General features: G+C 50.1%; 2 protein-coding genes across 5 annotated transcripts in view; one reads left to right on the top strand and one right to left on the bottom strand.

Moving 5' to 3' along the window:
* The window catches only part of RCC1L (RCC1 like), a 28,191-nt gene extending 10,430 nt beyond the window's left edge, over nucleotides 1–17,761 (top strand). The window contains exons 7-12 of one of the 4 annotated variants that reach the window (XM_080678904.1): nucleotides 1,619–1,800; nucleotides 8,789–8,876; nucleotides 9,724–9,897; nucleotides 12,213–12,298; nucleotides 16,772–16,866; nucleotides 16,985–17,761. In XM_080678904.1, the coding sequence (XP_080535030.1) occupies nucleotides 1,619–1,800; nucleotides 8,789–8,876; nucleotides 9,724–9,897; nucleotides 12,213–12,298; nucleotides 16,772–16,849 (608 nt within the window). In that variant the 3' untranslated portion in view covers nucleotides 16,850–16,866; nucleotides 16,985–17,761. Of the gene's footprint in view, nucleotides 1–1,618; nucleotides 1,801–8,788; nucleotides 8,877–9,723; nucleotides 9,898–12,212; nucleotides 12,299–16,771 lie in introns of all 4 variants that reach the window. The other 3 variants (XM_080678905.1, XM_080678906.1, XM_080678903.1) reach the window with 3 other exon arrangements.
* Nucleotides 1–26,459, bottom strand: part of LOC308252953 (general transcription factor II-I repeat domain-containing protein 2) — a 583,288-nt gene that overhangs the window by 99,357 nt on the left and 457,472 nt on the right. The window lies entirely within an intron of this gene.

The following is a 26,459-nucleotide window of genomic DNA, read 5'->3' as shown; positions in this document are numbered from 1 at the left end:
ACCCATTAAACAGTAACTCCCCATTCTTCCCTCCTCCCAGCCCCTGGCAATTGCTATTCTACTTTCTGCCTCTCTGAATTTGACCCTTCTTGGTGCCTTATATAAGTGAATCATACAGTATTTATTCTTTGTGTCACTAGCTTATTTACTTAGCATAATGTCTTCAAAGTTCATCCATTATGTAGCATCTGTCAGAATTTCCTTCCTTTTTAAAGCTGGATAATATTCCCTTGTATGTATATAACACATTACCAGTATACTTATCTATTCATCTGTTGATAAACACTTGGGTTGCTTCTACCTTTTAGCTATTGGAGTAATGTTGCCGTGACCATAGGTATACAAATATGTCTTTGAGATCCTGCTTTCAATTCTTTTGGGTATATACCCAGAGGTGGAATTGCTAGATCATATCGTAATTCCAGGTAAAAATTTTGAGGAACTGCCATACTATTTTCCATAGTAGCTGTACCATTTTACATTCCTGCCAACAATGTATGAAGTTCTACTTTCTCCACATCCTCCCTAACATTTGTTATTTTTGTGTGTTTTTTGTAATAGTGGCCATCCTAATGGGTGTGAAGTGGTATCTCACTTGTGATTTGCATTTCCTTAATGATTAGTGATGTTGAACATCTTTTCATATGCTTATTGCTTGCCCCTTTGTATATTTTCTTTGAAGAAAGTAATTTTTTAATTGGGTCATTTGTTTTTGTTGTGGTTGTTGAATTTGTTGTATATTCTGAATATTAATCTCTTATCAGATATTTGATTTGCAAGTATTTTCTCCCATTTTGCCCTTTTACTCTGTTGGTAGTAGCTTTTTTTTTTTTTTTTTTAAATATATTTTATTGATATTTTACAGAGAGGAAGGAAGAGGGATAGAGAGTCAGAAACATCGATGAGAGAGAAACATCGATCAGCTGCCTCCTGCACACCTCCCACTGGGGATGTGCCCGCAACCAAGTTACGTGCCCTTGACCGGAATCGAACCTGGGACCCTTCAGTCCGCAGGCCGAAGCTCTATCCACTGAGCCAAACCGGTTTTGGTGGTAGTAGCTTTTGATGCCAGTATGACCCTGCTTTGAGCCCCTTGTGGGAAGCCCCTGAAGCCAGAGTCTGTGGTTTAGTGTTTGCCTCCCTGTGCTGCTCAGGGATTATCCTCCCTTGAAGTGCTGATAATGACATTGTCCTTCGGGCAAGCCCTTTGTTGTCCTGTTTACTGCTTACCATGCCAATTTGCCTGTTTCTGTTTACTTTTTTGGGTGGGTGAGCTGTAGAGATTTCCTTCATTTTACCAGCAAGCTCAGCAGTGCATTAGAAATTGCTCATTTTAATATATGCAAGGTCTCATATGTTCATGGTATAGTAGGCTTTCATCTTGAGAACTTTTCTAACTTGAATTGGACCTAGAAAAGTTCAGGAGTTTTAATATGATCTAGTTACAATGATGCCTTTTTCTGCCTCTGAGAAAACATGGAGACGGAAGTTGCCTGGCATGCAGAGGAACAGATTAGGATTTTTGATATTTGTAAAGTGCTCAAATATGTTTGTCATATAGTAAGTCTGTGTAAGTTTTAAGAGAATAACTCATTAGAAGTATTTTCTATTGTGTTAGGTCTGGGTCACTACAATATCACCAGTGTACCCACCAAGCTGGGTGGAGACGTTGCAGGAGTGAATGTGGTCCAGGTTGCCACCTACGGTGATTGTTGCCTGGCTGTGTCGGCTGATGGAGACCTCTTTGGTTGGGGCAACTCAGAGTACCTGCAGCTGGCCTCTGTCACGGACTCCACACAGGTATAAGGTCGCTTATAGCATGGTGCTGGGAGGTTTGTAAATATAGTGTGTTAAGGACATTTCTAAGAGGTTCTTCACCAAAGTGTGATGTATAAAGTGCTAGAATGTTAAGACTTAACCTGTTGTAAGACTGCCTCTTCAAGGCTCTAAGTTCTTTTTTAAAAATTACCTAGCCTATCTAATAAAAGAGTAATATGCAAATTGACCATACCTCTGCTATACCCACAAGCCACGCCCACAAGCCAGTCAGGAGCGAATATGCAAATAAACCCAACCAAGATGGCTGTGGCCACAGAGAGCAGGAGGGAGGCTTGAGTTTCCCCGGCAATGGAGGAAGCCAAGCTTTCCGCCTGCCCTTGCCAGCCCAGGCCTCCACTCCAGGCTACAAAGTTTCAATTATAGAAGATAAATAAATCCCAACAGAAATGGCGGCAGCCACAGAGCTGGAGAGAGCAGGAGGCTAGGGTTGCCCCCGGCGATGGAGGAAGCCAAGCTTCTGCAGCCCTGGCCTACTTTGGCCTCCGCTTAAGGCTACAAAGTTTTAATTATAGAAGATAAATAAATCCCAACAGAAATGGCTGCCGCCACGGAGTGAGCAGAAGGCTTGGCTCTGCTCCAGGCTGCAAGGTTTCAATTGTAGAAGAGAAATAAATCCCAGATACCAGGGCCTCCGCTTGGGTTGCCAGGGGGCGTGGCCGGCCTGCAAACCACCATAGGCCCCTCGCCCAGGCCACCCCATGCCCCAAGGGAACCCCCCATCCTGATCCAGAACACCCTTCAGGGGAAACCAGCTGGCCCCCACCCATGCACCAGACCTCTGTTCTATCTAATAAAAGTAATATGCAAATTGACCATCACTCCAACACACAAAATGGCTGCCCCCATGTGGTCAAAGATCCTGCCCCCATGCGGACACAAGATGGCCACCACAAGATGGCCAGCAGGGGAGGGCAGTTGGGAGGGACCAGGCCTGCAAGGGAGGGCAGTTGGGGGCGATCAAGCCTGCAGGGGAGGGCAGTTAGGGGTGACCAGGCCGGCAGAGGAGGGGAGTTGGGGGTGACTGGGCTGCAGGGAAGGGCAGTTGGGGAGGACCCAGGCCTGCAGGGGAAAGCAGTTGGGGGGGACCAGGCCTGCAGGGGAGGGCAGTTAGGGGCAATCAGGCTGGTAGGGGAGCAGTTAGGCATAATCAGGCTGGCAAGGGAGTGGTTAGGGGGCGATTAGGCTGGCAGGCAGAAGCAGTTAGGGGCAATCAGGAAGGCAGGCAGGTGAGCAGTTGGGAGCCAGCAGTCCTGGATTGTGAGAGGGATGTCCGACTGCCCGTTTTGGGATTGGGCCTAAACAGGCAGTCAGACATCCCTCGAGGGGTCCCAGATTGGAGAGGGTGCAGGCTGGGCTGAGGGACACCCCCCCTTCCCGTGCACGAATTTCGTGCACCGGGCCTCTAGTATATATAAAAAACCACTGACCGTAACGCTGTAACGACCGAACTACCGCTTGCTAAGACGCCCACTGCGGCCAGCAAACCTGCCCGGTCGGGGGTTGGTGCCAGGCAGCCAACCTTCTGTGGCCCCTCCACCCAGCCGGCCCTGCACCAGATGGGCCCCCACCACCCCCAATTGGCCCCTCCACTCCGATCAAGGGGAGGGCCAGCCGAAACCGGTTTGGCTCAGTGGATAGAGCGTCGGCCTGTGGACTGAAGGGTCCAGGGTTCGATTCCGGTCAAGGGCATGTACCTTGGTTACGGGCACATCCCCAGTGGGAGGTGTGCAGGAGGCAGCTGATCGATGTTTCTCTCTCATCGATGTTTCTAGCTCTCTATCCCTCTCCCTTCCTCTCTGTAAAATATCAATAAAATATATTTAAAAAAAAAAAAATAAAATAAAATATCAATAAAATATAAAAAAAAAAAAAAAAAAAGGGGAGGGCCAGCCAGCCAACCACCCATGGCCCCTCCCCCCGGGCTGCTGGCCCCCGATCGGCCCCCCCACACCAATCGGGGGTGGAGCTGGCCAGCCAACCTCCCACGGTCCCTCCCCTGGCCACTGACCCCTGATTGGCTTACCCCACCCCATTCAGGGATGGGGCCTTCTGGCCCACTGCCCACAGCCCCTCCCCATGGCCAACCCCACCCCCAATTGGCCTCCCCACCCCAACCGGGGGTGGGGCCCGCTGGCCAATCGCCCTCGGCCCCTCCCCCCCGTTGGCCCGGCCAACCAACCTCCCGTTGTCTCCTCCTCCCCACAGGTCCAGTTCCGATCCGCTGATTGGGGCCAGGCTGGCTGGACTCCACCCGTGCACAAATTCGTGCACTGGGCCTCTAGTATACTAGTATTTATATTGATTTCAGAGGGAGGGAGAGAGAGAAACATCAATCATGAGAGAGAATCATTGTGCACAAATTTGTGCACTGAGCCTCTAGTATACTAGTATTTATATTGATTTCAGAGGGAGGGAGAGAGAGAAACATCAATCATGGGAGAGAATCATTATTCGGCTGCCTCCTGCATGCCCCCTATTGAGGATTGAACCCACAACCAGGGCATGTGCCCAGACTGGGAATCGAACTGTGACCTCCTGGTTCATAGGTTGATAACCACTGAGCAACACCAGCCGGGTAAGGTTCCAAGTTCTTGACAATTTAATTTGAGCCCAGAAAGAAAGCTTAAGTGCAAAAGCCTTTTTTTAAATCAATACTTTGATGAGATAGTCCTGGTTTAGGGCAGTATTTTAGGCATGCCCGGATAATGAGGCTATTTACCTAAGTTCCTACACTGTCACACTGTTGTTGCTTTTTGTTGCTGTGTAACATATGCCCCAAAGCATATGAATCATGTGCATGCAGCTCGATTAAGACACCTGTGCAGCTCCACCTAGGTCAAGTAGTAGAATACTAGCAGCCCTTCAGAAGCCATGCCTGCAGCCTCTCCTCACCGCTAGTCCATCCTCACTGAAGCAAGCCACCTTGATTATAATACAGTAGAATTTTAAATGTTTTATTAAGGAAAAATTCAAATTTAAACAAAAAGTAGAGCTCATTGCATAATTAATCTTTTTTTTTTAAGTATATATTTTATTGATTTTTTACAGAGAGGAAGGAAGAGGGATAGTCAGAAACATCGATGAGAGAGAAACATTGATCAACTGCCTCTTGCACACCTCCTACTGGGGATGTGCCCGCAACCAAGTTACATGCCCTTGACTGGAATCAAACCTGGGACCCTTCAGTCCACAGGCTGACGCTCTATCCACTGAGCAAAACCAGTTTTGGCGCATAATTATTCTTTATATACCCATTACCCATGTTCAACAATTACCAACTAATGGCCCATTTAAAAAATTGAGATATAATTCACAATTTTTAAATACATACTTTAGTGGTTTTTAGTATAGTCACAAGGATGTCCAACCATCACCACTATCTAATTCCAGACATTTTCATTAACCTCAACTACCCCCTCAACACGCCCCCCCCCCCCCCTAAAAAAAAGCCCATACTCTCTAATGGGCAATTTTGTTGCATCTGTAATTCCATCTACTCTATCCTGGATTATTTTGAAGGAAATCCTAGGTGTCCTATTTCTTTTATAGAAGTTTCAGTATGTATCTCTAAAAGATAAGGACTATTTAAAAAACATACTACATTCTTTAATATCAAACTTTTGACAAATACAGAAGTTTGTATTTCTTTTTTTCTTCAGGAGGGGTTTTAAATATATGTTAATGCTAAATTTGCACAAAGGAAAACTAAGATCAGCTAATAGATGAAAAAATGCATTTTCTGTGGTTTGGCTCAGTGGCTAGAAGTGGTTGCAGATTTGGCTCTGAGTTTCCTAGTAGCCAAAGCAAAGAGAAAATGGTCATTGAAATGATTCATTGTTTCTGTAAAATAAATAGCAAATAAAGTATTCAGGAGAAGTACTGCTCTTCCTAATGCCAAGGCCTGAGAAAAATGTCTCCCCTGGCCTTCCTGAGGGGATAGGTCCAGTGTCCTGTCATTGTTACATATTGCTGCATAACAAATGACCCCGAAACTTAGTGGCTTAAAACAACACACATTTATTATCTCATAGTTTCTGTGAGTCAGGAATCTTGGGGTGGCTTAGCTGGGTCTTCTGGTTCTGAGTCTTTCAAAAGCTGCAGTCATCTTAGGGTTCAACTGGGGAAGGCTCTGCTTTCAGGACCACACTGGCGTTGCTGGCAAGATGCAGGTCCTTGTGGACTATTGGACTGGGGCCTCACTTCCTTGCTGGCAGTCAGTCAGTTCATAGTTGTTGGCCAAGCCTCCCATGTTCCCTGCCACGTAGGCTTTTCCATGTAGTAACTCACAACATGGCGTCTGGCTTCATCAGAGTGAGCAAATGAGAAGGCAAGAGCGAGTGCCAATGAGACAGAAGCCAGTGTTTTATCACTTAATCTTAGCAGTGACTTTCCCTCACTAATGCTGGTATTCTGCTCCTTAGAAGCAAGTCAGGCCCTAGCCAGTTTGGCTCAGCAGATAGAGCGTCGGCCTGTGGACTAAAGAGTCCCAGGTTTGATTCTGGTCAAGGGCACATGTCTGGGTTGCAGGCTCGGTCCCCAGTAGGGGGCGTGCAGGAGGCAGCTGATGAGTGATTCTCTCCCATCATTGATGTTTCTATCTCTCTCTTCCTTTTCCTTCCTCTCTGAAAAAAAAGAAAAAGAAAAGAAGCAAGTCAGTAGTCCAGCCCCCACACAGGGCAGGGATTACACATGGGTGCGAATAGGAGGGAACTGGGATTATTAGGGGTCATCTTAGAAGTAGCCCATCACAACCAAGATTCTTTACTGTGGTCTAAGCCTCATCCTGTCAGTGACAACAGTGGTATGTTTCCAATGGCTCTGCGAGAGCATTTCTCAGTACTTGCTGAGGGCCTTGTGCCAGAGCACAATGAGGTAAAGAAACTCTCTGAGAGCCAAGCAGCAGAGGCCCGGCCCCATCCCTGACAGCCCCACTTTATCTAGGCATACGTTTTCTGGATTGGTAAGCCCCTTTATTCCTTTGGAGTCAATTTAGGGACTGTTATCTTTCAGCTATTTCCGTTTGAAAGTGAATCTATGAAGATTCGTGGCTGTCACTGAAGCACTTATAATCTATCTTTCCAAAGTTATTTCTCAGTAGAGGTGCCAAGACCAAATCCTGCTGGAAGGCTAAGCTGGCCACATTTCACTCTCCAAACCCCTGACCCTCCCATCTCACTCTCAGCAGATCTTGCCTCCTGTTTAATAGAGAAAACAGATGCTATTGGACGAGAATGCCCTCAGTTTCCTGCTATGGCTCATATACATGTACCTGTGTCTGTACCCACCCTGGACCCATTCCTTTTCTAGTGGTGGACGAGGTGTATCTCTTCCTGCTGAAGGTGATTCTTCTCTCTCTGCCCTGGATCCCATCGCCTTCCACCTTTTCAGGAGCCATCCTCTGTCTGCTGGGCCTTCTTTCCCAAAACTTTAACCTGTCCTCTGCTGGTGCCTCCATCAGTCTTTTCACCTGACTCTTATGTCTTCCATCTTAAAGCCCTAGGTGGCTCCTCCATCTCCTTCCATTCTCCCCACCCCTACCCCTTTGCTTTACCTCCTGCTTCTCAGAAGCTACATTGACTTACTGTTTCCTCAGTGTCAGTCCATTCCACTTAGTTTCCACCCTTATGAGTTTGCTGGGTGGCTCTTGATAGGGATACCAATGACATCCATGTTGCTAAGAATAATAATAAAGAATCTAGAGAACATTTCCACTCTGTATCTTTCTTGACCTCTCAGCAGCATTTGACATTGACAATGACATCTTTGTGAAAACCATTTTTCCTTTTGCCCTATGGCTAGACTCTTCTAGTGCTCTCTCAACTTTCTCGGTGTCCCTTCCTGGTCTCAATTTTAAAATATGTATATATTTTATTGACTTCAGAGAGGAAGGGAGAGGGAGAGAGATGGAAACATCAATGATGAGAGAGAATCATTGATCGGCTGCCTCCTGCATTCCCCACACTGGGGATCGAGCCCACAACTGGGGCATGTGCACTGACCGAGAATTGAACAGTCCTTGTAGTTCATAGGCCAAAGCTCAACCACTGAGCTATGCCGACCAGGGCCTTCTTGGTCTCATTTACTGGATCTCTTCTTGTGCCAGGCTTTTAAATGTTGAAGATCCTCATGGTGTGGATTTTGCTCTTCTTTTTTCCATATTCCCCCTTTAGAAGATCCTAGCCATACCCTTGGCTTCACTTACCATCTCTATGCTTACACCTCAGAGTTCCAGACATCACTAAGCAGCACTTGACATTTCCACTTAGTCGTCTCTAGACACTGCGAGTTCAGTACCTTCAAGAGTGAACTCATGCTCCTCCCCACGCTCTGGTCCTTCTCCATTGTTACCTACGTCCACGATGTTCCTTCCCCTCTAGAAATTCCACAGCATCCTGCATGATCCGGCTGCCCTCTCCCCACCGGCATCTTGTACTATGACCCCTTTTCCCCCGCCCGTTTCCCTGCTTTAGCCACTCTGACCTTGTTTAACCTCCCTGAATATGCCATGCTCACCTCATTCCCTTTACACATTCCATCTCCCCTACTTGGAATGTCCTGTTCTTCTCCCCTCGCCTAGTTACCTCTACTCATCCTTCAGGTAGCAGGAGAAAAATGAAGCCTTCCTGACTGCTCCTCCCCCCAAACTAGGTTGGTCTCCCTGACGTTCATTCTCAGAGACCATGTACTTTCCTTCATTGCATTGAGCATAAATTAATTTTATGTTAATTTAGGCTGGCAGCTAAATTAGGAGACTAGGAGAGGGATCAGGTCTCTTGTTCCCCTCATTCCCAATACCCAGTTAGATAGTTAGCGTATGTTCAATGTTTGGGAAATACTTGTGGCATGAATAAATGAACTGGGACTTATATACTCTGTACACAAGACCAGATTATTTCCAAGTTCTCGCTGGTTTGTTTTCCTAACAGTGTGGACCCTTCCTTTGATTTAGGTGAACATCCCCCGGTGCTTACCCTTCTCAGGAGTGGGCAAGGTGAAGCAGGCTGCATGTGGTGGCACTGGCTGTGCTGTGTTAAATGGTGAGACCCTCTTGCAGAGTCACTGGGCAGCTATAATTGGGTTGCATAGAGAAAGGTCGGTGTCCATTGGACTCACAGGCAGCAGACCTTGGCCTGAGGAAGGGAATGTGGCTGGGGGCAGATCTAGTTAGATTGAGTTCAGCTAATAGAGGGTGCGGTGACATTCTTGACAGAAAGATAATAGCCGTGATATGTAAGTAGACAGCACAGAGCTTAGTAATTCTGTAGCAGACCTCTGAAATGGAGAGTGAACTTTCTCCCTGTCCCTTAGCCTGGGCCAGAGACTCCAGCTCTGCCTTCTCCAGGGAGGCTGCCAGGACAGGAAACAAAGGCAGAGAGGAGAAGAGCCTTAGAATCTAAACCCTAAACTTGAGATACTGAGATCCATGCCTCTTGGATTAAACATCTGGTACCACTGATGAGTATTAAACTTTTTATAACCAAAAAATCATTTCTAGAGTTTTAGGACTCTGCCCAAAAGTTGTTTAGTTACTTGGCTTGGTCTTCTGATCACTGTGAAACATAGCGCTGTTGTGAAAAACTGTCCTTCGAGGGCTCTCCTGTGTTCACATGGGGTTTCTGGGTGATTTATGGATGAGTCCTGTCCAGATTACCTTCAGGATGTGGGAAGTTTGTATTCTGAGATTGGTGAGCTGGCTAGACATACTCCACAAACAAGAATTTGAAAGAGGAGAAAAGAAACATTAAATATCTGTCAGCATGTTCTTGCCAAGCAAGGAGGGGAAAAATGCATGTGGATGTAATGCTTCTTGGTGGTGCAGTTTGAATTTCTAGTGAGGGCTGCTCTTGGTTTGACTTACTGACTGTTGTTTTTCCTGTAATGTAGGAGAAGGACGTGTTTTTGTCTGGGGCTATGGAATTCTTGGGAAAGGACCAAACCTAGTGGAAACTGCTCTTCCAGAAATGATTCCACCCACTCTTTTCGGCTTAACGGAGTTCAACCCCGAAGTCCAGGTTTCCCGCATTCGATGTGGACTCAGCCACTTTGCTGCCCTTACCAGTAAGTGACCAAGCCATGCGGCCCCGGAGACAGACAGACAGCTTCACTCTCAGGTTCAACCCCAGACTGTGGGCAGCTCTCAGTTTCCATCCATCCAGTGGCGCGGTACCCTTGCATGGATAATAAAAGAGAGAGGCTAATCCAGAAGTTGTTTGGCTTGGGGTTGTATAACGTGTATCTTTTTTTCATCCTGGAGTTTTATCTTGGTTCATTTGGTTTGTGGTTAGGCTAATGTGAAAGTGAATTTTCTCAAGAGGATACCAATTGGTAGTAGGAGAGGGGACCCTTGAGTGTGTTAGGGTGTGGGGGAAAACCAGCAGAGGTTTGGCAAATCCATGGTAGGTAATTAGGAAATGAATGTGTGGGGCTTAATCCCACTGCTTGACCAAGCCCAAACCCCAATCTGACCCAGGAACGTGGGATGGCAAGGAGCAGACTTGTAAGACTGTCCGTGGTTTTGTGGAAGTAAATCTGCCCAATTTCTCCAGAGTGCTGGGGGAGAGAATGATCAAAGGGAAGGCTGAAATGGAGATGTTTGCAAAGGTTTGCCAATGACACAGCCATAACATATCCAGTTACTCTGCAGACTTCTAGAATGTGTGCTTTTCTTGATTACATCTCCTGTGACTGTTGGTTCAATTTGTTCCTCTTTAGTTGACTTGAATCATCAGACTGTATTAATTTAATTTCATTTTGTGATTCTCAAGCAAATTCACTATTTCCTTGTCTCATGGTAAGTAATTGTTTTTTTTAAAACATCTGGCTGGGACAGTCAGTTCGGGTCATTCTTGTTTGTGTGCTCTGGCCCCATGCTATGTGAGGACTGCTCCAGATGATCACCATTCAGAATTGTCGGAGCTCCAGGCTTTGGGACTTCAGTGCGGACCATTGTGCTAGTGGTCGGAGTCTTGCCCGACTGTGTGTATTAAAGCACCAGGTGGTAGCAGCGCTGATTGGTGGAGGATCCCTCACTGCCACTCAGGCAGAGTCAGCCACTGCCATTTGCAAATGAACCTAGTTCCTGTGAGTTTTTTAAAGCTACTTCAACTTAGTAAGTAAGAGTCATTGTGGACTAATTCTGGAGGTGTCAGTGATCTGTTTTCCAGACTGTTCTAAGGCTTACACTGTGTGCGAAGCCACATACCTGGAAACCCACATGAAGTGACTGTTTTCTGTTTGGTGTCACCCGTGTGGCTATTTTGGGTCACACTGAAATGAAATCCCTATATAGCTTTCCCCCAAGTGCCAGTTACTGTCCCTAAGTAGAGAGAGCATCAGAGCTTGGGTTTCTCCCCTGACTGTATGCCCAGCGTTTGCATATGGCCAGCTGGGAGTTGGGATTGGTTGGTTTACCCTGAAGTCTAACAGTTTGGGACCAGACTGAATTGTTCTGTTAAACACGTAAAATCTGAGGCTGGAGGACCAAGCATGTTGGACAGACCAGAGGGGCTCTGACAGCTTGTAACAAAAAGATTCCTTATTTAATCAGCCCAGATTATTTTAGTCCTGGCTTTCCCATGCTTTTTCTACTTCTGCTTGCCAGATGTGGGGGAGCTAAATAGGGCCGCTGCGCCAAGGAGTGCCCAAAGCTGATGGGGATGGAAGTCAGAACTGAAGGCTGCTTGTGGTAGGCTGCCCTGCCATGTCTGGGTCCTTTCCTGGAGGTTGACATTCCCAGAGCCCAGGTCTAGATGCAGTCCCCTGGGCTCTCTCTGTAACAGCCTCTTGGTCCTTTTCCTTCTTGGTACTGTTAGTGGGTAAGCATGTGTATATTGGTTTGATCATTTGTTGATCTCTAGCTGTTCGACTAGTCCCATGAGGTCAGGAACCAAGCATGTGAAGTCACTGTCCTGTCCCACCTGCTAGCACACAGACCTAGACCTGGCCCATAGAGGTACCCAGTCACCGTACCGTTGTCACTTGACTGAATACTCCTGACATGCGGAAACCCAGACAAGGAATGGCAGTCATCCTACTTTGAGGATGCTCGTATTTCAGGACTTGTGGAGGCAAGGTTTGGTCGGACATAGTTGTGGGTGAGGGGCCACCTGGGGTGCGAGCTGAGTAGTCTGTGCAGGAGCCTCCTTGGCCCTCTCTTCTCCCACATGATGGACACTGTAAACCTGGGCTAGGACATGGTTTTGGTATGGGGCAGTATACTTTCCCTTCAAAAGGAAGTGTGGTAGAAGTTGAAGTTTAACATTGGACTCTGTCTGTACCAGGTTCTGGAACGCCTGTTCTCATGACCCTTCCTCTTCTTGGAGACTTGCCCTTGGCCTAGTCCCAACCAAGCCACCATTTTCCTTTTTTTTCAGACAAAGGAGAGCTGTTTGTTTGGGGCAAAAACATCCGAGGCTGCCTGGGAATTGGCCGCCTAGAAGACCAGTATTTCCCATGGAGGGTAAGACTGGGTTGGGCGGGTTTGCGGGCAGGCCCAGAGGGCAGATTCAACTGATGTGGTAGCAGCGCCCCAGCACCGGGTCCCCAGGACTGCCTCCCCCAGCTGCCCTCCTCCTGCTCTGTGGCATCAGGTGAGGCCGCTCAGGTGAGGATCCAGAGGCAGCGCCCAACATCAACTTTTCTGGCTGTGGGCTCATTGCCCTTTGCTCTTTCCTGTGGCCTGTTGAGTGAGCAGTGGGAGGAATGGCCTGTGTGGGTTCCATCCTTTGGTGCTCTGTAAGAAGCCTCATCGGAGGCTGTCCTTGGGGATGTGGAGCAGGAAACAGAAGCACGCCTCAGAGAGGAGCAAGCTGCAGGCCGGGTGCCGCGAGGCTCCGATGCTGACAGGGAGAGGTTTGAAATGGAGAAGTTGGCATGCCAGGAGCTGTTTGCAGAGGCCTGTGCCGAGGAATGTTTACAGTGAATTTAAAAGAAAGCCGGATGTTTAATATTTAGAATGCCTTACCACAGGCACCAAAGTGAAAAAATAAAGGTTTTTCTTAGGGGGAGGATGCAATTAGACAAAAAGACTCATTTCAAAATTAAAGGAGAAAAAGTTCTTTCTTCAATTGTAGTTTATCTTAGTGTTGTTTACTAGGTTTTTTAAGTTCTAAAAAAAGCTATTTTTTTGAATACAGAACATATGTCCTTGTTCAAAGTGTATTATGAAAAATCAGTTTCCCATGTCTTATCCCAGAGGCAGCCACCAGAATTGGTGTCTGATGTTCCCTCCAGAGGACAGTCTCTGCCTATGGAAGTGCGTGTGTGTATGTGTGCATGCACAAGCATGCACATGTCTTAGTATTTAACAAGTTGGATTTTAGTAATGTGCTTTGAAATTGTGTAAAGTATCTTTTGAAAACACATGCAAAAATGCAAAAGAAATGAAGTAAGGCTTTGTCCAGAACTCACTGCAGAATGTTTTGCGGCTCTTTGTTATTTTAGGGGCTTGTTTCCACTGTCCCTCCCCTTGGCTGCTGACTCTCTTGGTCCCTGTGAACTTGGCAGGCCCTGACTCCTTTATAAAAACAGTAAAGCACCTGGGGTTTGGACGAATGACTGCTGTGATGAGGGGCTCCTCACCTGCCTCCATTTCCTCCAGGTCAGAGTGAAGACATAAGGACAGCCATAAACTGAGATTTGAAATCTGATAGCATGTTCCTTATTGAAATGGCTGGGCCAGGCCTCGGGCCCTGCAGTGAAGCTGGAAGGAGCAGGCTGCTGGGGGCTGACACCACTTGCCACTTAGACCAGACACCCCTTCATTGACTCATCACCTATCAAACCTCCCTTTGGGAATGTCATTCTCTGCATCTGTACCATCAGCAAAGGGACACTTGGCTGCTTTCTTGCCAAACTGTTGTCCTCCGTCTTGTACATTTGTTGAGCCCTGTTTGTGGATGGGTAAAGGAGAGAGCTTGAAGAATGGTGCTGAGATCTGATGGCCTGGCCTTTCCACTCTGTGCAAGCTTGAGGTGCAAGGCTGAGGCTTGGGACCAAGGTGGTGGCAGGAACCAGGTTTTGGATCAACCACGCTGGATTCCTTAAATATTCATTTTGTCTGTTGTTGGGTAGCTGGACCTTGCTCCTGTCTGTCCTGTTGTATTCACTTAGAAAAAAAAATTATAGGAGATTTTTAATCTTTAAAACACTGTATTTTGTTATTAATCTTCAGTAGGGGCTGTGTCACATCATTTAAAAAGTATTCCAAGAAAGAAAAAGGAAGAGTAAAGTCTTATTTACAGCTCCTCCAAGGCACTGACTAGTTGTTCTTGGACTCACAGAACCTGGGCTTCTCTCAGTTTGTAGGCCCATGTAGTGACATCAGAGCCACTGGATTTAAACTCTCCTTCCGAAGCTTTCCAGGATGTTTTCCTGCTGCAGGCTGTGCTGCCCCTTGCCATGACCCCTCTGGTCAGTATCAGGTTGGGTTTGGGATCACAGGCTGGGAAGTCCTCTGCTTGAAGGCCTCCTTCTTATATGGCCCCCTTGGGAGAGAGGTGCACTGTGGCAGCTGGGCGCTCTGGGGCAGTGCCTCCTTGCCGGTCGAGCTCTTTTCCTTTCTCAGCCTGCTCGCTTATGCCAGGAAGGAAATTTCAGCAGCAGCCAAGTGGGGGGAGCAGCAAGTCTGCTGGGCCCGGCCACTGCCCAGGGTCAGTGCTCTCTGCCTTCCTGTGTCTTTCACCTGCTGGGCGCTTGTTTTAGAAACGTGTCATTGTGGAGAGAGATGTTCCTAAACTGAGTTTGCTCAAACTTTTCACTCACTCAGGCTAAAGGTGCTTTTGGTTTTTAGAACTGTTTCCATTTGCAGTAATATTGTGAGTGTAAATTGGTTTAGAATAGAAGCTCCTTTTAACCTTGACAAGGACAAAAATAAAAGATGGCTGAAGGCCTTCTTCTGGACTCGGTTCAGAGACAGACTGCGAGTGACTGCTTAATGGGGGCCCCCACTGCGCCACAGAGTGGTGGGCCTCTGAGGCCAGGCCATAGTCCCGGCGAGTAAACCAAGGCAAATGGGTCTACTCTGCGTTGGGCACTAATGGCCACAGCAATTGGGGAACAAGGGCAGAGGTGCATAAATGCAGCAGCTGGGCTGCAGGTTAGTGTGGAGAGGGGCACTTCCCCCGCCCACAGTGGTCAATGAGATGTGCTCTAATGGCCTGGGGGTTGCTAAGAGTTCACCTGGGCCTGGTCACCACAGAGGCGGCATGCCTGGCCAGCCTGGAACGCTTTCTGCATCTACGAGCCTTTGCGATGAGCTGGGGCACGGCTTCTTGTTTGTTTAGTGATTTCTCTAATAGGCTTTGCCAAAGACGTTTGTTTAGGGAGGGAGAGGTGGGAAGCACAACTTGGTTACTAGCGTCCATTTGTTTGTGGCCAGGAGCACTTAATGGACTTGTCTCCCCACACCAAAGGCGCCAAGCTGCAGGGTCGGCACTGCTGCCTCTGGGCTTTTAGGCCAGGCCATCTGGAGTAGGCCTTTCCCTCTTAGCTCAGTAAACTCCACAGGCTGTTACAGATCCCCTTTCCAGCTGTCACACTGCCCACCCCGGCAGGATGGCAGGATTCGGATCTGGTCAGAAAAGCAGCGTTGCATCGTAGCTGAGGGCTGAGGAGTAAGTGGTACAGGGGCACTGTCTTAAAACTTGCCATCTAAGAAAACAGTATACGTGGCATTTGCTTCTCATTGCACCAAGAACCTCTGGAAGGACAATTAGAAACCAGTCAAAAGTGGTTTCCACATCAGGCAAGGTTAGGGAGTGAGGCAGATGATAGTGGTAGTAAAAAGTACTTAATGTCTTTTTATTCTTTTTCATTGAATGTTATTTTATATTGTAGCCATGTGAATGTATTTCCTATTCAAAATAGTAATAGAAAAGTGCCCCTTTTCTGGAGAACTGGAGTGGCCATGTGGGTATGGAAGTCCTTGATTAGTGGACACGCCCATTTCCAATGGCAGGCTGTGAACAATGAGTCATTTTAAAGGCAAACAGGCAGGCCCTGGGCAGTGTAGCTAAGTGGTTAGTGTGTCGGCTTGTGCACCGAAGGGTTGCAGGTTTGATTCCCGGCCAAGGGCACATACCTGGATTGCAGGTTCCATCTTGCACATGTGGGAAGCAGCCAATTGATGTGTCTCTCTCACATCAATGTTTCCCTTTCTCTCTAAAACAAAATCAATAGAAAAAATATCCTTGGGTGAGGATTAACCAAAATAAATTAATTAAATGAATGAATGAATGAATGAATGAATGGCAAACAGAAGCCTCCATATTCCGGGAGTCTGCTGTTACCTTGAGAGTTGGGCCTTCCTGTGATGAGTGTTGTCAGTGTGGGTGGATGGGCAGTGTCGGCAGGACTGCTGGCCAGGCCTTGGGCACCTTCTGAGACACAGTCAGCATCCCTCCTCAAGGGTGACAGGACTCACTGAGGCTGGAGCTGGAGGCAAAGTGGGTAAGGACCCGGGGCCAGGGGTCTAGTTCCCAAAGTGGACCTGAGACAGGAGAAAGGGTTTTTCCAGGCACCCTAGTGAGCCTCGGTGGTGACCTTTAGGAAAGGCTACTGAACATCTGGCCGGAGAACAAGTGTTGCCATCTGACGGGGTCACATTCACAGGGACTAACCTCTGTGGGATGTCACTCAGGGTTCGTGCTTGTGCCGAGTGGCCTCTTGGGGGCTGGACAGTAACGCCCACTGGTGACCTGTTGGGGAGTTGGGATGGCCCTTTCCATGGTGATTGCATTTGCTTGGCCCAGCAGACCTGCCAGGTAGGTTGTAGGTGCCCCCATTTATCACCCAGAGGAGGGAGCCAAGGCTCAGAGGCTAAGTCACCTACCAAGATGCAGGGCCCGGATCAGGCCCAGCTGGGGCCACCTCCAAGCCTGTCTGTCTCCAGTTGGCCATTTCCCCTCACCGTGTGCTGGCTCTTGTTTTTCAGGTGACAATGCCTGGAGAGCCCATGGATGTGGCCTGTGGTGTGGATCACATGGTGACTCTGGCCAAGTCATTCATCTGAATCTCCTGCTGACCCAGGTGAGCCTGCCCTGGCCTCAGAACCACTTGGATTGCTCAGCAGAGGCAGCCAACGGGGTTCTGATGGGGCTCAGAGAGGACCAGAGCCCTCCATGAAGTGTGACACTCTCTCCTAAAGCCCTTAGGAGGTGCAAACTGAAGTCCGGAGACATGGTCCCTGCTCCAGTGAGACCTGCCAATGCAGCACATCAGGGCTGCCTTTATCGGGCTGGTCGCAGGAAGATGGGCCCAGGGCTGTGCGGCCCAGCATGGAGAGGATCATTACAATGTCTTGGTTCTTTCCTGGGAGCACAGGATGGCCTCTGGTGTCACGTCTGGCCCAAGAAACTGGTCTTAAGAAATCTTCACTCATGATATGCATTTTGTCTGATCTTGAAAGGAGCCTGACAGAGCGCAGTGCTCAGGAGGCTTCTGCAGCCCCCGGAGCGCAGCAGAGCTTGTGGTGAGCGTGTGTGGGCACGGGCAGCCCAGCCTGACTGAGGGAGCCGGGCTGGCTTTGGCCTGGGGTTTTCATTCAGGTCCCCCCCGCCCAAAGTGGACCCTGAAAGCCAGCTTTCTGGTGGGACACATGCCGAAATCCTTTGCTTGGATTGGGGTTCTCCCTGAAAATACAGTGGGCACCAGCTCGGCACCCCATGGGCTCATGGCTGTCAGCAGCCTTGTAACCAGTCTCACTGCCTGGCTGGGAGAAGTGGAGAAGCCCCCGCGGAAAGAAGATCGAGGCCAGATTCTTGGGGCTGAGGGCTCCGAACATCCCTCAAAAGCTTGGCTGCAGTGCCAGTCTTGAAGAGAGAAGTTGTGGAAAACAAAGAATAATGTAACTTGTCTTATTCTTTAAAAAAATATTTTAAAAAGCTCTTTTGGAATAAAGTCTATTTTCTGCATTTTTATTCTTAAGAGCTGGAGAGGTCTTATTTTACTTGATCATTTATAGAGATTAGCTTTCAAAAAGGCATTTGATAAAGAGGCTACTAGATGCCAGTGAAAAATATGGCAGAAGACAGTCCTATTTGAAAACTATTTTCTAAACAGTCTACTCCAGGGGTGGGCAAACTTTTTGACTCGAGGGCCACAATGGGTTCTTAAACTGGACCGGAGGGCTGGAACAAAAGCATGGATGGAGTGTTTGTGTGAACTAATATAAATTCAAAGTAAAGGAGCGGAGGGGAGAGCAAGAGAACCCTCCGCTCTTTCGGCTCCGCGGGCCGGATAGAACAGCCGAATGGGCCGGATTTGGCCCGCGGGCCGTAGTTTGCCCACAGCTGGTCTACTCCCACAGTTCAATTGGAAGAAAATAATGAAGTATAAAAATAACTGGTAATCCAGTTATTGGTTACAGATAACTTGAGTGACTTGGATATTTCAGCCTTTAGGTCAAAAGATGGGCTAGGACTAGATTTAGGAGTAGATGTCACAGGACAAGATCCCCTAGGCCAGTGGTCGCCAACCAGTGGTCCGTGAGGTCCAAAAGGTTGGCGACTGCCGCCCTCGGCCACTGCCGCCACCGTGCAAATGGAAGTAGGATATAAGGGAACGAATGCCTGGGTGGAATGGATTAAACGTTCTGTATGCGCCCTAAATAAAAGCGACTATTAACGCTTGCGCGGCAGGAAGGCCAGAGGCCCAAGTGGTCCCATTTCCATTCGGATGGACCTCAAACAGTAATGGGATAGAATATGTGCTTGCCCTGTATCAGGAGGAAACCGCCTGGGGAAATGCTTCTTGTAAGATTCTTGCCCTGTTGTTCCCATCCAACAGAGGTAAAGAGCAAGGACCCCCACCCCCCAAACGATCCGGCCCCCGTCCTGTGATGTAAACTATACCTCCTGCCTCTCAAAGGTGTGTGTGTGTGGCGGGGTGGGGGGGGGAGACAGAAAAAACAACTGGTAATCATGTCACAGCTCGCTTTCACTGTCGCCTTGTGTCCCTTTCCTTTTATTCATTCATTCAAGTACAGACTGTGTGCCCCTGTGTGCCAGGGGCTGTTTATCACACTCAGTCATGGTAACAAAAATTTCTGTAAGCAGGTCTCATGGAACTCACATTTTAGGGGGCAAAGTGGACAATAAACAAGCAGAATGCAAAGTGCGTTAGATGGTTGTGTGGGCTGTGGGGAAAAATAAAGCACAAGGAGATGGGTGATGTCAAGACAATTGCAGCTTAAAGTGGAATTGTCACTGAGCAGATTGCTGTGACCTGAGGCAGCAAGAAGCAGCCATGTAGTGTCTGGGGGAGCGGCCCCAGGACCTCTGACCTGGGCTCACTTCTTTGTGGGGTCCAGTTCTTATGTTCTTACAGCAAGGCTTTTCCATAAACTTGAAATAAAATTGAAAACGAGTTGTCATTTTCCTTCCTAAAGCTCCTGGCTGGGCCGAGTACCACATGCCCCAGTGGTGAAGAACGGCCCTGGCACCTGAAGGGGCCAGGCCCCTCCTGACCAGCAAGGGAGCTGCTTAGACCATTCTGAGGGCCCTTCTCACAGCGGCTGCATCAGAACTGATTGAGCACCTCCGTTTAACCATGCAGTCTGCTGAGGGACATACCCTGTCAGATGGTCTTGGGGGTAGCACCCAGCACTGGTCCCCACAAGGCAGCCATCACCGCAGGACCTGCCCTGCCCTGCGATGAGACCCCAGGGGCTTACCCCTTCTCTAACCCCTACTCGTGCCTTTCTCTCTCCCAGGTGCATTCCCCAGCTGCCCTCGGACTCAGGTTGCCCCAACTAAGGAATTAACCAATGAGTGCACTAATAAGTGGAACAAATGGACGTTTCTCTCCCTCTCTCTCTCAAATCAAAGAATAAATTAGAAACCCCAGTCCTACTTGGTTTGGTTCAGTGGATAGAGCCCAAGGACTGAAGGGTCCTGGTTCCGGTCAAGGGCACGTACCTCAGTTGCAGTCTCAATCCCCAGGCCAAGTTGGGGCGTGTGAGGGAGGCAACTAGTCAGTTTGTCTCTCACATCAGTGTTTCTCTGTCTCTCCCCCTCCCACACTCTCTCAAAATCAATGGAGCCCGGCCGATGTGGCTCTCTGGTTGAGCATCAACCTACGAACCAGGAGGTCACACGCAGTTTGATTCCCGATCAGGGCACATGCCTGTGTTGTGGGCTCAATCTTAGTAGGGGGCGTGCAGGATGCAGCCAATCCATGGTTCTCATCATTGATGTTTCTGTCTCTCCCTCCCCTTCCTCTCTGAACTCAATAAAAAAAAATACATTAAAAAAATAAAAATCAATGGAAAAATATTCTTAGGTGAGTATGAAACAAAAAATCCCAGGCCCGTATGGTTCAGTGGTTGGCCTGTGCACCAAAGGGTCGTGGGTTTCATTACCAGTTAAGGGCAAACCTGGGTTGCAGGTTTGATCCCTGGCCCAGTTGAGGTGCAACCAATCACTCTCTCTCTCTCCCCCTCTCTCCTCCCTTTTACTCTAAAAATCAATGGGGGAGTGGGGTGGGAATCAATGGAGCTGGGGACCCAGATGAATCTGTGATGTCCGGGCCTGAGCTCCACAGTAGCCAGAGCTTCCTTGGGCTCGGGGGTGCATGGGTGCTCCAGCCCCATCTCCAGTGCTGCTTCTGTGGGGGAGGTGGGTGGGAACATCTCAAAGGGGATTGGGGTCAGTGGGCCGAGGGCCCTGCAACATGGCTCAGTGGTTGAGTGTCAACCTATGAACCAGGAGGTCACGGTTTGATTCCTGCTCAGGCATTGCGTGGGTTATGGGCTCAAACCCCAATGCGGGGTGTACAGGAGGCAGCCAATCAATGGTTCTCTCTCATTGATGTTTCTTTCTATCTCTCTTCCTCTCCTTTCCTCTCTGAAATCAATAAAAAAATATTTTTAAAAATATATCCTGGGGTGAGGATGAACAACAACATCCTGGCCTTTCACACAAGCCTTGCTATTGAACATGGAGCAGCAGCAGCCGAGGTTAAACTTGAGCCGGAGACCATGTCGGGAGTACTAGCTGTGCTTTTCTCAGATCTTGGGCCACACGGAGGTGCATGCTCAGCAGTCAAGTTTAAAAGGATAAATCCAGACTGTTGTCACCTCCTCACACTAGGAGTTGATGTGTTGCTAGGGAGGCCAGCAGGTGGGCTGTAGCTGGTGGTGGGGAGGTTGCCCCTGGGGGAGCAGAGAAAAGTTTTGCTATCCCTCTGGGAGCTTAATGCAGCTGAGGTGCCAGGAGACCAGGGAACACAAGGCCATGACCATCAGACAATGCCCGGTTGGAGTCCACCTTGGAGCTAAAAACAAGTTCAGGTTCATGGCCTTAGGATGTCCCACAGCTGCAGCTGTCGACCTTCATTCCAGCTTGAGAATGTTGAAGGTGATGCAGAGGCTTGAGGGGAATGTATCCGTACTCCTGGGCACCCACCGCACTCCAGGCCCTGCCAATGCTGAGACGCAGTGGTGAGGAGGTGTCTGTTCCAGCTTGTGCATCTGGGGCCTGGCTGCCTCTGGTCGACCTCCAACTGAGGCCACCTGCCCAGAGCTGCCCAGGAGGGGGAGTTCATGACAGCCGTGGGCAGACTGTACCCTTCACCCTGGCTTTTCAACCCTGGCTGGACCAGGGGGTCATCTGGGGAGGCTCCTTTTTGTTTCTTTTTTATATACCACATTGGTTACTCATTTGCCAGCTGATGAATATGTCGGTTGGTTCCACTTTTGTGTTATTGTGAATAATGCCAAAACATTCATGTGTCAGTTTTATGTTGGCCCAACTTTATATTTTTTTGAACATTCCCACACAAGCATTTGTGTGAATGTTTTCAAATTTTCAACGAGTGGAATTGTTGAGGCATTCATTTAATTTTTAACTTTGACACTTTTATCATGTAAACTGTCACACACTGTAATCTTGAGTTCCAAGACACTGAATATTTCTTTTCCTGAATCCAGTGTGGCTGTTTCCCACAGGCCAGCTAGGGGCTCCCTGCTGCTTCTACAGGCCTCTCCCCCTTTAGGACCCTCTGCGCCCGGGGCTCTCCAGTGTGCAGACATGGGCTGCAGGTCTAGCAGACAGCTTCTGCTGGTTCAGCTCAGGTGGAACTCTTGGAAAAACATCTCAAAGGAGATGCTCCACTACCAATCTTTGCAAGGTAAGGACCTCCATGTTCTTCCCTTCATCTCACTCCTCCTCCTCCTCCTCCATGCTGAGCTTCACTGTGTTTACAGGAACCTTCTTTAACTGCAGAGAGCGGTCAAATAACAAACATTTCTTTCTTGGCCGTCCTTCATGCTGTGCATCCACACCTGTTGTATTTTCTACCACATTCATTTTTTCAAAAAACTAAGATGTAAGTAGCATAACAAACCATTTTATGTTTCTGTTCTGCAGATACCTCTCTGGAGCCATGACATCCATGGGGACTCTTCATTGCCCCCATACTCTCCAACCAGCTGCAAAGGCCTCCCTTCCCGCCCCTTACTCACATTCACGGTCACCCAGGCAGTGCCAGACCTGGGCCCGGAGCTGGGGACCCAGTTGAATCTGATGTCCGGGCCTGAGGTCCACAGTAGCCAGAGCTTCCCTGGGCTCAGGGGGGTGCATGGGTGCTCCAGCCCCATCTCCACTCCCATCTCCAGTGCTGCTGCTCCTGTGGGGGAGGTGGGTGGGGACTGGGGTCGGTGGGCCGAGGGCAGGCAGAGTCCTGCCCTGCTCACACCTGCCCTCCATGGAAAACATCAGAGGACAGGGTGAAGGGTGTCCAAGTCCCAGGACCTGCTGATCTCAGGCCTCCTGCCAACGGGACAAGAGCCAAACGTCAAGCGCATCTGTGGGGGGGATGCTGATCCTCCCCATCACCAGCAGGGCCCTGACCTGCCCTGACCCCCAGGCCCACCTCTGCCAGAGGCTGGGGAACGAATGGTGGGTGTTGCAGCCAGTCTCTGAGATGGCCCATGGTCTTGGCCTCTTGGTTTTCACCTCTTTGTGTGGTCTCCTCCTGTGTCAAATCAGCGGGGTGGAGAGTGGTGACGGTGCGTGGGTTGAGGCTAGGGGAGAAAACACTAGCCTTGGCCCCTGAACCCTGTGCTCCAAGGGAAGCCAGGCCCCACATGGTGAGGACACTGGAGCAGTCCTATGGGGAGACGCGGGGAGCGGGTTGGAGGCCTCCTGCCAGCCCAGCCATGTGAAGGAACCACCTTGGAAGGGATCCTCCATCCCAGCCAAACCTTCAGACTGCAGCCTCGTGAGGGGCTGAGCTGGACTGCCGAACGCTCCCGAATTCCCACCCACAGAAACCGTGGCATACAAATAACCATTTCAAGCATTAAGTGTGGGGCAACTTATTCCGCAAGCACCCGGTAACTAATACACCCCTCTCGCTCTGGGGGCTGTTCCCTCTCCGATTCTGGGTGTTGGACTGGAAGGCTTTCCTGCTTCCCCCCAGCCCCTGGCCTGCGCTCCCCAGACCACGGTATGGAGAAAGGGGAGATGAGTGGTGGCCCTGGATCTGAACAAAGACAGCTGTTAGCCGACATCATTGTTTTCTCCATTTTAATTAACACTTTACAAAGTACAAAATATACTGTCTTTTTTGGGGAACATTAGGTACGTTTTTCTCTCCATCATACAGTACATGAATCTCGAGGGTTCTTTTTTCTTCAACAAAGTCAGCGTGAGGGGCCTTGGTGTAGGGCTGCCCACTTCTCCCCTCGCCCAGGGCCAGGGCCAGAGGCAGGTGCCACTGCTACTGCTGGTGACCTGGGCATGCCATGAGGGCTAGGTTCCCCAAGATGAAGCCCTGGGCAGGCGGAGGCCCCTCAGAGCCCCACTGTGCATCCAGCATCCACGCGCCCCATCTCAGGATAACGGAAATGATTTTGGCATAGAGTAACAAGAGGGCTTGTTCACTGCCCCTACCCCAGTTTTGGAGCCAAACCTGCTCAGTTCTTCCTGGACCATTTTCTAAATATAAATAGGTAAACTGAGGCAATGGACAGAAAACGCAATGAGCTTCGTCTCTGTCTTGGAATCTGAATTTGGCCTGTTTTTCACCTTTCTGCTCCCCTGACCCCTGGTCTCCAATGTTGCTGGATGTCCTTCCCGGAGGAGCCCAGCAGGTGCGGGCCCAGCACCCACAGCTCTCCCTGTGAGACTGACCTCAGGACTCGATGCTTCTGAGGTGGCAGCTCGGCAGGCCCAGGCTTTCAGGCTGGCTGTGCGGACAGAGTCCCCGCAGGGGACACCTCTGCCCCAACCACAGGGCAGTGCTAACAAAGCCAAGTGGCTGGGCAGCACTTCCAGGTCTGCCTCCACCCTCTCCGCACATGGCCACAGGTTAGAATGCTACCAAGGCCTCAAAACACTGAGTGAGGCAGCCCTTTAGTTCTGATTCGAACCCTGCACACATGCTCTTACACACACTAATGTGTATGACACAGCACATACGCACACATCATGTGTAAGTGCAAACATGTGTGGCTGTGCACAGACCAGTGTCCTGACTCTCACAGCCTCCCATCCCCTTGAACCAAGAGCCACACACTCCCTCACCACCAGGCTGCCCATGGGTGCCACGGGCCAGGCCACCCCACCCCCGGTGCCATGAGCCCCAAGGACAAGCAGCTATCTTAGCCAACAGGCCCCGTCGTCACCTTCCCAATACAGCAGGCTTCACAGGAGGGTGCGAATGTGAAAGCTGAAGGCCGCAGCCCACCCGTCTTCCCTCCTCGATCTGTGCAAATGGTATGACAGACAATTAAGGGTGTCCTTTGGAAAACAAAACAAACAAAAAAACTAACCAAACCTGGGATGAGCTCTGAGATCCAGCTATACCAGGGCTCAACTCTCCTTGCGACAACCCTGGGCCACTCCTCCCAAGCTGGCCTTCCGCTGGCGTCTTGGTTGGCTCCCCTCCCAGGCGGCCTCTGAACGGAGGGCTCCTGCCTGCTCTAGGCCTCGCCCTTAGCACGGCAGCTGGGATGCCTGAAAAGCCAGTCTTCCCATCCTCTTGCCCAAAGCTCCTCTCAAGCTGACCACCAACTCCATGGCTCCCCCGCCCTGACTTACAGCGGCACAGATACATTGGGGGTGTTTTCTTCCTACCCCCAACCCAGTGTCCACTCAGGAAGTGGCATCAACAATTTCTCAGGGCTGGCGTGCTCTGCTGTCAACAGGGAGATAGATCCCCAACGTGGCTTCTCTTAGCTGGGGCTGTGAAGGGCCCTTGTCCCACATCCGGATCCAGAGGCTCAGAAAGGTGGCCAGGTGGCTGTGGGGAAATGTGGCCAGGAGGGACCGGTGGTGGACAGGCAGGCTTATTATCGATTATCAGGCAAATGGTACCTTGGCTTGAACACTGGCCTGGCCCCTCCCAGCTCTGACTTCCATGGCATTCTGTCATCTCAAAGGGACAAGCCCCATCAGACTACACTGGTCCCCGAGGCCGTGCTGCCGGAGCCTGGTGGGCAGCTCTGGGTCACCTGGCTCCTTCCCTGCCCACCAGGGGCCTGGAGGTGGGAGGAGGGGGAGAATGCTGGTGCTGGGGGGCTCTCAACCCCCTGAATCTTGGGGAGGGGAGGTCTGCATGCCTCTCCAGCTTGGGTGTGTACCCTGAGCTGAGGGCAGTGGCCTGGATGGCACCTCCTGCAGGGCTCTGAGACTCCTGGGGAGGAAGGAGGTGCAGAGCTGGCACTGCCCGACTTTGCTGGGTCAGGACTGGGGGCTGAAGGGGCAGGAGTTTCCCAGGAGCCAGGGGAGCCCAGGCTGAGGACGGAGCAGAGGCAGGCTTTCACAACTGTGGACGAGGGAGAAGGCGTGGTCATGGTGCCCCCTCCCTCCCTCTCCTCACTGTTGTGTATGGTGGGGGTGGGGTGGGCAAGGGGCGAGGGTGGCATTAGACAGTTTGAGCTTTTCTTTCCAGGGAGTGGCACCACAGCAAAGACATAGGGCCTGCCTGCTCCCCCTGAGGCAGCTCTGCCCACAAGCCCAGCTTTTCTCCCCTGCTGCATGCCCACCAGCCAGAGCCAAGAAACCCTCAGGGCCACCTCTATGGCAGGCCTGGGCACATGCTCCCTCCAAGGAGAGCCTGGGAGGGGGGCGAGCAGCTGGCCACTGGGGGAAAAATGCTCACTCCCACACTCCCAATGCTGTGGACACCAAACCACAGACCCTGCTAACCACAGGCACACACAGACCCGAGGACATGCCTGCTCGGCCTCCATGGCCTCTTCACACAGCAGGACCGGGACTGGGAAATAAAGGGCGGGTTTCCGGGTGGAAGGTGCCCCATCCCCTCCCTGGATACACGTCAGGGCACACACAGGGCCTTGCTCAGTTGGACAGGGCCAGCCCAGGAGGAGACCTGGAAAAGAACCCGAGGCTTCTATCTAAGCTGCAGGCGAGATCAACCAGGTGAGCCGTCAGCATGAACGGAGCCAGGCGAGGGGGTCAGGCCATGAGTCCAGCAGGCGGGCGAGCTGGGAAGGGGGCTGTTCTGTTCCACGCCTCCTCTGGCCTCTACCATCTTGAAATTCAAGGGCGTCAAGGGTCTTGGCCATGGAGATGGGAGTTCAGGAAGGGGCTGAACCCAGCTTTCAAGAAAGAAGGGGGAGAAACCCTCGATGCCCCCTCTGGGCTCAGCCCCTG

This window comes from Plecotus auritus, assembly GCF_963455305.1.
Source record: "Plecotus auritus genome assembly, chromosome: 7".
Taxonomy (NCBI): Eukaryota; Metazoa; Chordata; class Mammalia; order Chiroptera; family Vespertilionidae; genus Plecotus; species Plecotus auritus.
Note: the sequence above shows the minus strand (reverse complement) of the source record. Positions and strands in the feature narration are given on the sequence as shown.